Source organism: Narcine bancroftii, chromosome 3 (genome assembly GCF_036971445.1).
Source record: "Narcine bancroftii isolate sNarBan1 chromosome 3, sNarBan1.hap1, whole genome shotgun sequence".
NCBI classification, from domain to species: Eukaryota; Metazoa; Chordata; class Chondrichthyes; order Torpediniformes; family Narcinidae; genus Narcine; species Narcine bancroftii.
In genome coordinates, this window is record NC_091471.1 from 184,270,126 (window position 1) to 184,285,855 (window position 15,730).

Genomic DNA, 15,730 nt, shown 5'->3' on the forward strand with positions numbered 1-15,730 from the left:
TAAGGTTAAAGTCAAAAAATGTTTGGCCATTACTTGGAAATCTGATTTAGTTTTACGAAAGCAAAGATGACATACTGAAATTAAATCTTGTGTTCCTTTAAAAAAGGTAACATATAATTTGAGGGATAAATATCATTTTTTTGTTTAAAGTATAGAGCCCATACCTAAAAATTCTTGGTTTGAAGATTAATCTCTCAATATTTTATAGTGGGTGTGATAGTACAGATCTATCACCAATGTACATAGTGTATATAGTTACTGTATCTAGACTGTGCTTACAGCGATTGGCTGAGAGCTAAACCATGTCTATTGTCTGGGCATTAAAGGGTTGTGTCCCTAGCCAAGTCGGATCATTCCGGACTGGTCGGCCACCTGTGAAGAGCTCCTGTCTTTGCTAATAAAAGCCTTGGTTTGGATCAACAAGTCTTTGGTCCTTTCGACAAGCTCTACAATTTTATTAGCAAAAAGAATTTTTTTTGAAAGGGATGGAGCGTTTAACTCGGCCAGAAAAACTTGATATCGACCCACAGTCAGCTACAGCCTTCAAAGCCTTTAACTTCTGGCTGCTGAACTTTGAAAACTTCCTGAGACTCATTGAGGTGGAGGAGGATAACCAGCGTCTAACAGCGTTACTGTCTATGGTGTCCTTGAGAGTCTACGAGAACATCCAGGATGAGACCACTTACACCGCAGCCATAAAGGTACTGAAAGAACTTTATAATCAACCGGTGAACAGAGTTCATGCCCGGCTCGTGCTTGCTTCGAGGAAGCAACAGCCTGGTGAGTCCAGCAGGGCATATTTACAAGTATTAAAGGTATTGGGCAAGGACGGTAACTGTGTGGACAAAACTGCTGCTGAGATCACAAATGATCTCGTCCGGGATGCCTATGTGGCCGGGCTCCGATCGAACGAAGTGAGGCTGCGCTTGCTCGAGCAAGGGGTAGAAAAACTAGAGGACGTGGCCCAGATTGCAATCACAATGGAGGATGCAGCCTTAAAGTCCACCGAGTTCTCTAGGGACTGGACCCCTCGTTCTGATGTGAGTAGAGTGCCCTTCTACACCACCACTGACGGCCTGTCGGCTGCTGCTACCCTGCCCCCTGTGAACCCAAATCCCGGCACCACGGCGGTCATGCCGGATGGTCAGACCCCCTGACCGCTACAGTCCTTGACTTACCCCTTCCTTTCATTCTCTCCCTCGTTTTTTTTTTCCCAGGGTCCGTTCTCCAAGAAGGGGTGAATGTGATAGTACAGATCTATCACCAATGTACATAGTGTATATAGCTACTGTATCTAGACTGTGCTTACAGCGATTGGCTGAGAGCTAAGCCACGCTTATTGTCTGGGCCTTAAAGGGTTGTGTCCCTAGCCAGGTCAGATCATTCCAGACTGGTCGGCCACCTGTGAAGAGCTCCTGTCTTTGCTAATAAAAGCCTTGGTTTGGATCAACAAGTCTTTGGTTCTTTCGATGAGCTCTACAGTGGGTGTCTGTTTCCACAGCTAAATACTTCAATGTTTCTTAAATGATGTTCTCATTTCTTCTTTCTTAGTGGGTAGAAGGGGGAGGTGGGTGGGTGTTAGTGGGGAGGATGAGGGAGGGGTTATTCAATTATATACTTTTTGTATGAATATATTATAATTGATGTTTATATGATTTAAAAATTATAAACAAAATATTTTAAAAAAAGGATAGCAGAGTTCATCAGAAACCAAATCAGCAAGCTATCTAGGGAGCAATTCCTCCATTGGCATCTCAGCAAAGAAGTAATGGATTGAAGCAATGGCTCCAAACATGCAGTGCATCACATCCTTGGGACAGTTCAAATTCCTGAACAGGAGCAGAGAGCGGCACGATTGCTGACGATCAGCAGACGCAGTTCAAGGATGCATGCTTAGCCTACTCACCACTCTCTCTAAACTCATGACTGTGTGGCTAGGTACAATTCAATTGACATCTACACATTTGCCAATAAAATCACTGTTGTCAGCAGAACCATACAGCAATGAGGAATCATACAAGAGGGGATTAGATCAACTCGTTGAGTGGTGCCACAACAACAACCTTGCACTCAATGTTAGCAAAACAAAGGAGATGATTGTGAACTTGGAGGGGAGAGAGAAAAAAAATCAGGAGAACACGAACCAGTCCTCACAGAGGGGGTCAGCAGTGGAAAGGGTTAATAACTTCAAATTCAACTTATCTGAAGACCAATCCTGGGGCCTCCATGTCAATGCAATTCTGAAGGCAGTTCAGGAGTTTGATTAAATTTGCAATGTCACCAAAGACTCTTGCAAATTTCTACAGGTGTACCATGGAGAGCATTCTGACTGGTTGCATCACTATCTGGTATGGAGGTGCCAATGCCCAGGACCAGAAAAGACTACAGAGAGTTGTGAACTTGGCCAGTGCCATCAGGGGCATCAGTCTTCACTCCATCGAAAACATCTACAAGAGGCGGTGTCTGAAGAAAACAGCCTCAAAGACTGTGACGACCCAGGTCATGCCCTCTTCTCACTGCTAGGTGGAGATACAGGAATCTGGGGATGAACACCCAGCAGCACAAGAACAGCTTCTTCCCCACCACCATCAGATTTCTGAATGAATAATAAACTACAGACACTGCCTCACTTTCTTTGCACTATTTTATTTCTTTTTTTAAATGAAATTTTATAGTAATCCTGCCACAAAACAGTACTGTTCACAACATGTTCACAACAATGAATTCTGATTCAGATTATGATCATCAGGTACTCATTGGGAAGGGCACATTCATTCCTGAATGTGAAAAAGTGGCCTGTTCATTTGAAGAGGGTCAGAAGCATGACATCAGACCACTTCAATAAGGGGATTTACATACTACAGCAGCAACTACAGAGTAATGATAAGAGCCACGGATGTTCATTTTTTTAAATTTAGAGATGCACCACAGTAACAGGAGCTTGCAGCACAAGAGCCCACGGCACGCAATATCTCTAAAATCCTGCAACAACAGAGGTCTGTTCCCAGGATGGCGGCGCCTGCGCTCGGCAGCAGCCACGAGGGGTTGCAGGCTCCAGGGGAGCAGTGGACCGGTGTACTGCAGCAGAAATGGGGAGAACACCCCCTGTGGAGAAGAAGCAGAGAAGACGAACCTACAGGACAGTGGCGCTGGCAGCAGACAAGAGAAAGACTCAGCAGCTGAGGGACTTAAACAAGCAGCAGGTGGCATGCTATCGCGGGATCGGCATGGAATACAGGCTGCTAGAGCTGGCCTGTGGGAAGTATGTATCGAAGCCAGGATTCGAGAAGGTGGTGAGGGCAAGGAGGGCTCCTGAAAGGCCTCAGGCACTGAAGGCTTCCTGTTCATGTGGGAGGTTTGGATCTGGAGCTTGGGTTGCCAATGAATCAAATACGAGTCTGTGCGGCTGCAAAGGCTGCAGGAACACTGGAGGCGAACCCACAGACAGCGATTCTGAGGGTATTAATGGTTTTCTGTTCACACAAACTCACTCACGTTTGAGGGCTGGGGGTGGAGTTTACACTGAAGGCTCTTTAAATTTTTAATTTTAAAAAAATTTAGCCATATAGCACAGTAACAGGCCTTTTTGGCCCACAAGTCCAAGCTGCCCAATTTACACCCAATTAACCTAGACCCCCGCTACATTTCGAACAGCAGGAGAAAACCAGAGCCCCTGGGGAAAATCCACGCAGACACGGGGAGAACGTACAAACTCCTTACAGACAACATGGGATTCAAACCCCAGTCCCAATTGCTGGCACTCTAAAGGCATTGCACTAGCTGCTAAGCCAACTGTGCCTCCCAGTTGTATCCAACTATGATTTCTGGCTCTACCCACCCCAGGTTGTATGAGAATGTAAAACCATCCATTGCACCTCTAATACAACTCTGTAGGGAAACACAAGTACACTTTCTCTTTGAAATACAAGCAGTAATTCAAACTAAACAAGAGGTAGTGGCTAAAGAAAATGGAAGCCAGAATTCTAGATAAATTGCTGAATAAAGTGCAAGCAATGGTGGCAGACAAAGCAGTCCTTGTAAAACCATCAGCTGGTCCATTTTGCTGATTCAGCATTCTTCCATTGATCCAAGACTGTTTCATAACATAGAACATGGAACCAGGAATGAGTCATAATGTAAATAAAAACAGAAAATGCTCAGCAGGTCAAACAGAGACCTTTAATTTTATATAGAAAAGGTAGAAATACATAACCAATATTTCAAGCTTGAGTAATAATGTCCCCTGGACCTACTCCACCATCTTGTATGATCATGGCTGTTCCTCATCCACCTTCCAGCCTAATTCAATTGGTACTGTCACCAACTCTGGCTGCACTGCACTGTGTCCTTCATTCAAAACACCATTATGGATAGCAAAAGTTCAGTGCTATTTCTTGAGCTTCACCATCTCCAACAATTTGCGCAGATGAAATTGCCTGCTTCTTCCTAATTTCTGCTTTCTTTTCTTTGACACATCATTTATCGAAAGTAATGCTTAACCACAACTTCATCAGCATGAACAGTTGAGCAAAAGGGACTGTTTCTGTGTTGCATGGCTCTGTGACTATGGTAACAACATGTTTTGTAACTGTGACACATGGCAGCAGCAGTGAGCAGACACAAAACTCGAGAAACACTGTACAACAGACTTTATTCAGTTAAAAGTCTCTGCTACAGTGGTAACTGTACTGGTGGCTCCCGAGTGACTGCCTCAGGAGGGGCCAGTCCAGGATTATATCCTGGGCAGTTGATTGATAACCGGCCAGGTGGAGTTAGGTCTATTCAGGTCGGCTGATTGACAGCCAGCCAGGTGTGGTTTGTCCTCCAGTGATCTTCCTGCAGTTACAGAGATCGCCCCCCTGCAGTAGGCTAGTGGTGTATCATCACAGTAACACACTTTTGTGTGTGCTTCACCAAATACCTTGTAATAATGCAGATATATTTCATCCATTGACTCTCTCCTTTTTACCCTGATATGTGCACTCTCAGGAAACTGCTCAATTTGTCCTGCAATTTTCCTTTCATAAATTCTCTGCAACATGACTTTCTAACTGCCCTGATCCAGTCCTCAAAATCCATCCTCTCTTGAGAAGAGTGAACATTTTAAGAGCCCATCACAAAAATTCAGATCCATTTTGTAAAATTGATTTGAGCTTCAGAATTGCAGTACAATACACTGGTACCATTAAACAGCAGGTTTAGCACAGATGACTGGATCTGTGTATCATTTAGACAACTGACATTGCATCAACTAAGAATCAATTCTCTATTTTCTCCCTCCATTCTTAGATATTTTTGTTACACTTGCTACTTTTGAGACGACTCCAGGGAACCTACAATTGGGCATCCACCATTTCTGCAGCCAGGTTATTAACCATCAGGCCTTGTCACCAATCAATCCCTTTTGATTCTCTGATTATTACTGACATTAAAAATTAAGTTCCTTATCTTTATTAAACCCTTAGCTCCCAATTAATTTTATTTTAAGTCTTTCACTGGAAAAATGGAAGCTATTAAATTGAAATTGAATTAGCCAATTTAATGAAACAGGAAGTTAATTAAAGCAAGCTCCAGTTATGGGGTCATAAAAAATTACCCGAGGGTCATGAAAACCCATCTGGTTCAGGAAATATTGTCAAATAAACGCAAGGCTCAGATCAACAAGGGTGACACTGAATGTCCTGTGGACATTCTGGTTGTGTGTCTGCATGTTTTGCACCAAGGACTGGAGAATGTTTTATTGTCAGGTTGTACTTGTGTAATCAGATGACAATAAACTTGACTTGAAGTAGCCTGCCACACAAAAATCACAGTCTTCTGTGACAGTATCATCACCTGTAGTTGTTAAGGAGAGCACTGTCATCTTAAGAATACTTAAGATCAGCGAACGCTACACTTTCTTGTGATTCCACCATTTCAGAAATGATTCACAAAAACAGATAAAATATTTGTTTCATCTCAATGATATACTGTAAGGCCATTATAATTATCATGCCTCACCCAACAAAGATTCATGTTTACTTTTGCTCAACTCCTCTTGTTTACATTCTCAGAGAATGCTTACATTTTATATTATACTTTCTGCCGAAGATTTTGTATTCTCACTCGTTATCATTTTGTATTGGCCACCAGCGAATTCCAAAATGTTCCCAATTTTCAGGTTTACAGATTTGACAAGATCACAAGAAGTTTGGCCTAAAATTATCTAGAACTTTCATAATATTGGAATTTTCATTTTTTTTAAACTAAAAAAAATGTAAACAGTTAGTGTACTGGGGAAAAAAAGGTTTTTTAATGTTTGCCACCTTCATCTTGCACCTCACAGGAAGTACCACAGAGATTCTGAACTCTCTGCTCAAGGCATTCCCAAATTTGCCACCTCACAGCATGAGACACTGCAACATCACCAGGCAAACCAAGCCAATAGCTCTCTGAAGTTATCCTACCCACAAAGAAATAAGCAAGGGCAGGAAAGTTTCAGAGGAGATTATTCTTGAAGCAATTAGTTATGATTGGCACATACAATTCCACCTGATGCTGTCATATGCCATTCATGCTATATGAATCTCAAAATTAATCTCCAGCCACCAGTCAGTGAGATTGAAGTAATGAATTGTCCTCAAGGCTTTCACACCATTTCAAGCATCGTCAGGGGCAATGACTTCATTACAAAAGCAGAGGATAGAATTGCATGTCTTGTGAGAAGTAGGCATGATCAGGATTATTCCAACCCTCATTATATTAAGGCTGTTGATTTAAATTGAATTTAAATCAATTGCAGGCACTGCTCTTGCATTTAATTTCTTCCCCAAAGCTACAGCTTCCAGCCCATTGCAATACTAAAATGTCAATATATTTCCGGCTACCAGCAGAACAAACTGGGACTGAAGGTTTAGGGGGAAAAAAATAAATCACAATGAACTTCATGAGACTGCTACATCACACAATTCAAGTCTTTTATTGACACACTAATTGATAGAGGTCATAATGCACGTTGATGAGAGCTTTTGAGTAGAAGGCAACATCATCCAACATTTTGCTATTCTTAATTGACGTACAACACGAGGCATGGAATGGTCCTAAAGACTCAGATTTGGCTGAAATTTCATTTCCAAAATGTGCTAAGGATTCATTTTCTGCTCAATGTTGACATCAGCACCGATGCATCAGACAGAATCACAGGTAATGCAGGCCAGTCTTTTGCAGCTGATGTTACACATTGTATTATTTGAACTGCAGACAGCATGGCTCATCAAAGCTTAATGCAACACACTGCATCAGTACACTGCAGGCAAACTGATGTACGATGCAGCTGTGCGGCTGAAGCTAAACTAAGCTGTGGAGACGTCGGCACGCATCGCCTTACTGTCAGAGTGAAGGCTAGATATACAGATCAAAAGTCAGGTTCCTTCATCAGCCTGTCAATGTAATGACAATAATTGCCCTAAGTGTAGCAGTGATGACAGTGAAATCATCAGTATTCATTGGGAATGACTTCTGGACTTCCACATATGTGTGGTTAATAAAAACTCTCAATAATGAGGTTTATTGAGCTTAACTAACATGAAGACCAATGAGGCAGGGTCAATTCTCGGTTAATCGGTGACTAATTATGCAACCCTCTTGAAGATTTAATGCCAGTTTTGGCAATGCCAAAGGATTTGGTCCCATTGTGGCAAATGATTTTAATGGAAATGGATCAACAAGGAAGACTGAAACATACTGTGAACAGATTTTAACTAGTACATTTTAAAAAAAAAACTTTGTAACTTTTTAAAAATCTATTTAAAGGCTTGCTGAATTAGAAATATTTTAATACATTTCCAAGTTTCAACAATGTTCTTAATTTCTTTTTCCAAAGGATAATGAATTAAAGTTTTTATGCAATTTGTAAAAATTTGCATACAATGTTTTTGTATACACTTCTTACCAGCCTTCCACCCTCTCCCTACAAGTCTGATCAGAATTTGTCCATTTGTCTAATTTTCTGGACCAATTGTAGTCCCTCTGTGATTGCAGCAGAAGACAATATTGGAAAGGTATTTTTTAATTTAGACATACAGCATTGGAACAGGCCATTCCTTGCCACCCAATTTACACCCAATTAAACTACAACACCCCCCCCACCCCCCCCCCCCCCCGTGTAGTTTGAATGGTGGGAGAAACCCAGAACCCCAGGGGAAAACCCACACAAACACGCGGAGAACGTACAAACTCCAAAAGCTTGAGGAATGTGGGCAGTTTCTAATGAGATCTGTGACAAACCAGCTTCAAAATTCAGGCAGAGGAAATATTAAACCTTTTTTTAAAAATCCTGAAAAGCCATTGATAGTATTTTAATTTTTTTAAAATCATGGATGACTTTATTCAGAAAGTTAATAGCAATACACATCTTCAACTTAAACAAAGATTTTCCTGTTACTGCAATTAATATGGACTGACATCAATAATGTCAAGATAAAATGGGTGGCACAGTTCAAGCAACGCAATTACAACATCAGTAACCCAGATTTGAATCCTGTGCTGTGAAAGGAATTTGTACGTTCTCCTCGTATCTGCATGGGTTTGCCCCGGGGGCTCTGGTTTCCTCCCACCCTTCAAAACGTGTAGAGGTTCTGAGTTAATTGAGTGGCACGGTCTTGTGGGCTGGAAGGTCCTGTTACCGTGCTGAATGACTAAATTGAAAAAAAAACTCCATCTTAGCTCATTCTAGGACTACACATTCACCCAAATTGGTCTAGACATTTTAAAGTCCCTGAATAAGTGAAGTAAATCAGAACTGCAAAGGGAGGTCTGCACCAGATTTTTGAAAAGCTTCCCACTTTATATTCTCTTATTTGCAAGGCTCCAGGCATTGGGCAAATAGATCAAAATCTAGCATAAAGGTCATTTTCCATAGGTTCCAGTCATTGCAGAGCAAGCCACAGATACAAATGAGACTTGTTTAAATGGCTTCAAGAGATGCCACAACTCTCCAATTAAGGCATTTTTCAGCTCACTCCAATTTCAAACCTTATTTATCACAGCCATCGAGAGACAACAGACCCTTAAGAGCAGAAACAGACCCTTAAGTCCATTGAGTCTGCACCAACTCATTTGCACTAACCTTGCATTAATCTATTCTTCCCCACAATCTATTAACTCTACCCATATTCTAGCATTCACCTGCATATTAGCAGCAGTCATTTTCAATTAACCCATCTCCTCCATAAAAAGGAGCAGAAATATGCTATTCAGCCTACCAAGTCTGCCCCACCATTTAATCATGAGCTGATTCTTTCTCTCCTCCCACCCCCACCCCCCCCCCCCCCCGCACTCAACCCCACTGTCCCACTCCCATTACCTTTGATGCCCTGGCTAATCAAAAACCTATCAATCTCTGACATGGGAGGGAACTGGAATACCCAGAGGAAACCCACATGGTCACAAGAAGAACATGCAAACTCCATGCAGGCAGATTGTGCTACCAACCTCTTCATCAAGGTTCAAGCAGGCAACTTGAGGATTGGGAACCCACAAAGGCTGCTGGAGACTGGCTGAAGGAACCAGGCATCAGAGCCAGGATTCAAGGTGGTGCAATTTTTTAAAATATATACACCAATTGTACTTGACCGCATAAAATGAAAAATTTTCAACTTAGTTCTTCAGATTTATGTTTTAGGTGTGGCCAAGAAGTAGGTACTTTTCTTCACTCGACATGGATCTGTCCTAAGATTAAAAGTTTTTGGTTGCAAATTAAATCGTTTTGGAACAGATATTAAAAGTGAATTTACCTTTTGATCCATTGTTGTTCTTATTAGAAGATATTAAGTCGATAGCTTTAAGATTAAGGTTGACTATGTATCAAATTGAATGTTTGCATTTATCTCTGGCTTTTTCTAAGTGTTTACCTATTACATGGAAATCTGACTCGGTTTTAGGTATGAAAAGATGACAATGAAATGAAGGCCTGTATTCCTTTAGAAAAGATTACATATAATTTAAGAGATAAATATCCTTTCTTTACGAAAGTTTGGAGCCCTTGTTTGAAAACTATTGGTGTTAGAATTTGATCTCTCGGTCCGCTCCAATAGGTGCTTCCGTTCCTGTAGCCAAATAGTTTAAAAGTGATTGTAGTAGATGATTATCTCCTTTTTCTTTCTTTGTAGGTGGGGAAGGGAGGAGGGAGGGTATTAGTAGGGTGGTTGTCTCCGCTCCATCCTCAACATTCATTGGAGCGACTTCATCCCTAACATCGAAGTACTCAAGATGGCAGAGGCCAACAGCATCGAATCCACGCTGCTGAAGATCCAACTGCGCTGGGAAGGTCACGTCTCCAGAATGGAGGACCATCGCCTTCCCAAGATCGTGTTATATGGCGAGCTCTCCACTGGCCACCGTGACAGAGGTACACCATAGAAGAGGTACAAGGACTGCCTAAAGAAATCTCTTGGTGCCTGCCACATTGACCACCGCCAGTGGGCTGATAACGCCTCAAACCGTGCATCTTGGCGCCTCACAGTTCGGCAGGCAGCAACCTCCTTTGAAGAAGACCGCAGAGCGCACCTCACTGACAAAAGACAAAGGAGGAAAAACCCAACACCCAACCCCAACCAACCAATGTTCCCCTGCAACCGCGTCTGCCTGTCCCGCATCGGACTTGTCAGCCACAAACGAGCCTGCAGCTGACGTGGACATTTACCCCTCCATAAATCTTCGTCCGCAAAGCCAAGCCAAAGAAAGAAGATTGGGTTTATATATATAAAATTACACTATGTCTGTATTAATATGTCATGTTATGTGATTTTAAATAAAGAATTTTAAAAAGGGTCTGAGAGCCATAAGGGCCTCAGGAGCTGAAGGCTTCCTGATCATATCGTAGGTTTGGATCTAGAGCTCAGGTTGCTGATGAACAGAAGTCTGTGCACCTGAAGAAACCACGGGCACTCAGTGACTCTGAATGGAGTCGCTTTTGATTTTTCTTTCTCTCCTACTGTAAGGGGTGTCAGGCAATACTAATGATGACTCTTACAGCAGGCAAAAAGTTCAAGTATATCATGTATGTTTTATTTTTAATGCATTAAAATGTGTCAATAAAAGGAACCATGAACCTTGGTGGAAGAATTTAAGGCCATGATTCTCACATACTTGTAATAACTACAATCATCTGATGACCACTCTCCCATTTTTGGGTGAAATTTCTCCTTTGTTTGTAGCCAGTTACCCAAATATTAAAGGTTGGTACTCGGCCTTTTCCCAAAGTGGACTATCAGAATCATTTATTATTCTCTACATAATTGTTCCATTATTGGACAACCTTTGTCAATGCCTGAAATTCAGCCAGCAAAGGCCAAGATGCACATTGTGTTGGTAAGAACTCCATTTAACAACACATTTGGGCTCACCTTGAAAGATATTCCTTTTGTTTTAATAATCTCTCAAACAGATAAATAACTAGTTTTGTCTCTTTAATAACTGATGATGGGCTTTAGAGCCAAAGTGTTCATCCTTTTTCCCTTTTCAGTTTCCTGAGCATCTCTGTCAGTGTTTAATCTTATTCTGAAGTTCCAGCACCTGCAGTTTTTTTTTAAATTTTCACAGCCCTCATTTCCATGCCCAATTGCAGATCAGGATGATTTTAAAAATTTACCCATTTTGAAGTTGGTGCAGTGGAAAGTCTGGCTTTTATTTCCAACTCCCCAAACAAAAGGTTCTTTAAATTAGCCATTCTCAATCTATTTTTGGCTATGCTCCCCCCTCTCCAAACGTAGGCCTCTGCTCAAAGTGCAAGGGCCTGCTTCCCTGTGAAGCACTTGTGTTGGTTTCCTCCATGCCCCCTTAAATGTGTTGTAGTCTCTGGGGGTGGGGCATACAGTCCCTATTAAGAATGGCTGCTTTAAATGAGCTACTAAGGGCCACTCATCGCACAGCTGTGACATATGAAAATGCAATCTTGGCTTCACCACACAATACTTCCTACCCTCTCAGTACTGTTTCTAGTGCAAGTCCGACCAACGTTTGCGAAGCTGCAACAGTAGCCCAAGTTCTGAATTACGATGTGCCAATTGTAGAACAGCTCTCAGGCTTTTGTTCTGTTTCCTCACAGCTGGGTTAATTTAATTTTTTATTTAATTTAGAATACAACATAGTAACAGGCCCTTTTGGCCCATAAGACCGTGCCACCCAATTAACCGCCTGTATGTTTTGAAAGGTGGGAGGAAGCCAGAAGAAAACGACGGGAGAACATAGAAACTCCTTGCAGACAGCGCAGTGTTCAAACCCCGGTCCTGACCACTGGTGATGCAACAGCATTGCACTAACCACTATGTTTACCGTGGCACCCCACTTAGGTTAATCCCACCACCCCCCGCCCCCCTCATCCAGTTACTTACAAAACTAGCAGTCTGCATGCTTCTGAAAGATGGTGCACAGAAAAGGTGTTGGGTGCTAAAGAGCAAACAGAATGAGCAAGGTTAAACTACTGAGAAGGGCTTGGCTGTATGCAGAAGCAATGCATGTCATTAGAAGATTGCAAGCAACTGATTGGATTTGTCCTGTTAAGGTGAGTACGTGTATATATGACTGTACGAGTCCCAGATGAGTCAAGATCAAATTGCAACAAATTGGGACGTAAGACTCGATGTGGGTAAATGTAAACAAATCACGGCCAACACCAGCAACTGCAAGAGGTGGCAAGGGGATTGAGGTGAAGGTTCTGCAATCTAGAGGTCATCTGGTTATGATTATCTGGCTAAAGTAATCAGTTAACCAATTTATCTGCACAAGTCAACAGTCACACAATCAGAATATACATCAAAGACTTCTATACTGCTGCTTTGAGTTATTTAATCCCGTGTAATTAGTCAAAATATGTATTTGAACATCAGCCTGGGCATTGTCCTGATGTGCATATTGATGCTTTTATTTATACATAATTCTGTAAAGGCTATGGTGTCAACAAAAAAACCCCACACAAAGCAGAAAGAACAGGACAATTCAGGCAGGAAAGCAAAGAACAGAAGATTGGGTTAGCTTTGTAAACATATCTAGGTAATAGCTCCTATGGCAAACACTGAAATTGCACCCTCCCTCCCCACCCTGTTAAAAACCACACACAAGTTGAGTGCTGGGCGATTTTCACAACAAAATTGGGCTGGCACTAGCTGCTACACTAACCGTGCTGTTTGACATATCCTTGTAAATTTCATACGTTGAGTTGTAATTTATTAGAAGTGAACCAGTGATTTAACTCCCACACGGCCCCCGAGGCTGAGCTTTAGTAAAGGGCCCCCCCTTCACTCACCCCCCCCCCCACTAACAGAACCCTTGATTGCAAACCACGCCACACCACATTGAGATTTATTATTCCCAGTCATCAAGATGCAGGACGCTCCAGGTTCCAGTCCACAATGAAGCAACCCAAGTCTTGCATTTATTACCTGCCATTCCTGGCTGACAATTCCAAATGTTCCAGGTCAGCACCTCACCAAGCTGCTCCTGCATCTCATCAGGCCACTTCAGCCTTCATGGGCACTTGGGCAGCTCAATGCGGGATCAATGGGCAAAATGGCCATCTTGCTTACCCATAATCCACCATGCAGCTGGAACCGCTCTGCGTTTCCCTGGCACTGGCATTGTGTGGGGGATTATGGGTAAGGAAGATGGCCATTATGCCCGTTGATCCTGCATTGAGCCACCGCCACCACAAGGTGGTGCCGGAACAGCCCCAAAGCAGCTGCTGCCCTGAAGCGGCATGATGAGATGCTGGCCTGGAGCAGCCCAGTGAGGTGCTGAAGTGGCGCTTCAGGGCACTCAAGTGAAATGGAGAATCTTTGTTGGAATAGTGACTTAGATATTGGGAGGGCCCCACCCTGCAAGTGGCACACAGGGCATGCCGATATGTAAATGTACCTCAGGGTTTAAATGCGAGGACTGGAAAGTGGGAGGAAGAAGTGCAGAGGAGAGCAGATCTTGGAATTGAGACTTGCCTACTAGGAATCCAATGCATTCTGCGATGAACTGGTTATCCCAGGAATGCCCAATGACAGGTATTCCCGAGACAACCTGAACTAATTCCTCCTGCATTGCTCCATCAGGAACATAGAATGGGGAAATGTCATGACGAATGCAGAAATTACAGCCAACATGCAAGGTTGCGTCACACCCCAAAATACGTCAAAATTCTTGAGTCACAACACAACCCAGAAATTGTTTGTTATCCACATTTCACATAATACTGAAAATAAAGTAGATACCAAATTAAATTTCCAGACAACAATGTGTCAAATGAAATGGCCTTGCAGGAACTAGCTGACTGTCACATGCAGCTGAACAGCTTATTGAACTGTTTATTTGGCCTGCCATCACAACATTCAGTCATCAACTACATTTAAGTACAATCCAATCATTTTCAACAGCAAACAAGATACATTTGGTTGCAGCTTTAACATTCTGTTACCTCTTACAAATTGGAAAACATACTCTCCCTTATCTTTTGTCTATTTGGATCAAGACCAATTTGATTTTCCAGAAATTTCCGTCATAGGCCGTCACAAACAAGAGTTACTTCTTACATTTCACATCTCAGTATGCATTTCCTAAATAAACAAGAATGAAATTGCAGTAACATTTCTGAAACTTTTAATTTATCTTTATTTATTTATTTATTTTCAAGGATTATTGAGTCTTTTTACATCCACGGGCTATGTTAACCGCAAGTGATGCCTCTTCAACTCAGTGTTAGAGGGAAATATTTATTCTGCATAATTTTTTAGAACACATTTCAGTTTGGAACTTATTACCAAATGTATCTGCGTTTACTAGCATTTCAACTTTAACTTTCAAGGTTGTAGTTAGTAATAAAAGGTTACATTTAAATTTCTACTTTAATGTAATCCAGCACCAGACATTTAGACCCCAGTTAATGGAGTACTTAAACCAAATTCTGCTTTGTCCATTCACAATTGAAGTATCATGGAAAAATCATACTCATTATGAATCAACGGTTGGAATGGAACACTGGTGCATTCTGCATGCACACCCATCACATATAGAACTGTACTATCATTGCTCAGGCTGGTAATCAGATATACCCAGTAATACCATCTTACGACACAATTATTTGCAAACCAGAAATGGCATTTCAGAGCTATCTATCGCTAACCTGAGTATAATGGACAACATTTTTGAAGGAAGTTCAGCATTAACAAATGAGCAATCAATAACACTGCAGAATCGACCACAAAATCTCCACTGTACCTACAACTTCCTTTTTATCTGTCACAGCAGGCAAAGGAGTTCATCTGATACAACATCTCTTAACAAGCAAGCAACAGCTGCAAGACACATCACATGCCTTACCTTGTCTGGTGATTTTCAACCGTGGACTTAGCAGCATCTTTGTTTCTCAAACCCTATAGCTCAATGCTTGTTCTAGTGTTATGGGCAAGGAGCATTATAAAGGTGTACCATCAGCCTCCTCTACTGCTGGACTGATGAATAAAATATCAGGCATTCTGCTGAACAAACTACATGTATTATTTATAATATTCGGACATGTCCACAGCAGAACTTTAAGGTAAATTGAGTAAAAAAGAAGACACTGTCGGCACAGCACAGTGTTTTAATTTGGTTCCACAGTCTCTGATTGAATTCTACAGGCAGGTGGAACATTCAAAGAGCAATTTGAACCTCCTTGAGATTTTAACCCCCTCCTACCTGCTGGCTGGATTCTTGAGGATATAATTCTCTG

General features: G+C 41.9%; 1 protein-coding gene across 4 annotated transcripts in view; it reads right to left on the reverse strand.

The window, feature by feature from the left end:
• arhgap24 (Rho GTPase activating protein 24) overlaps positions 1 to 15,730 on the reverse strand; it is a 573,751-nt gene that overhangs the window by 521,929 nt on the left and 36,092 nt on the right. The window contains exon 1 of one of the 4 annotated variants that reach the window (XM_069926053.1): positions 15,340 to 15,549. The exons of 2 other annotated variants lie outside the window; for them this stretch is intronic. In XM_069926053.1, the coding sequence (XP_069782154.1) occupies positions 15,340 to 15,376 (37 nt within the window). In that variant the 5' untranslated portion in view covers positions 15,377 to 15,549. Of the gene's footprint in view, positions 1 to 12,371; positions 12,459 to 15,339; positions 15,550 to 15,730 lie in introns of those variants that run through there. One more of the 4 variants, XM_069926055.1, reaches the window with a different exon arrangement.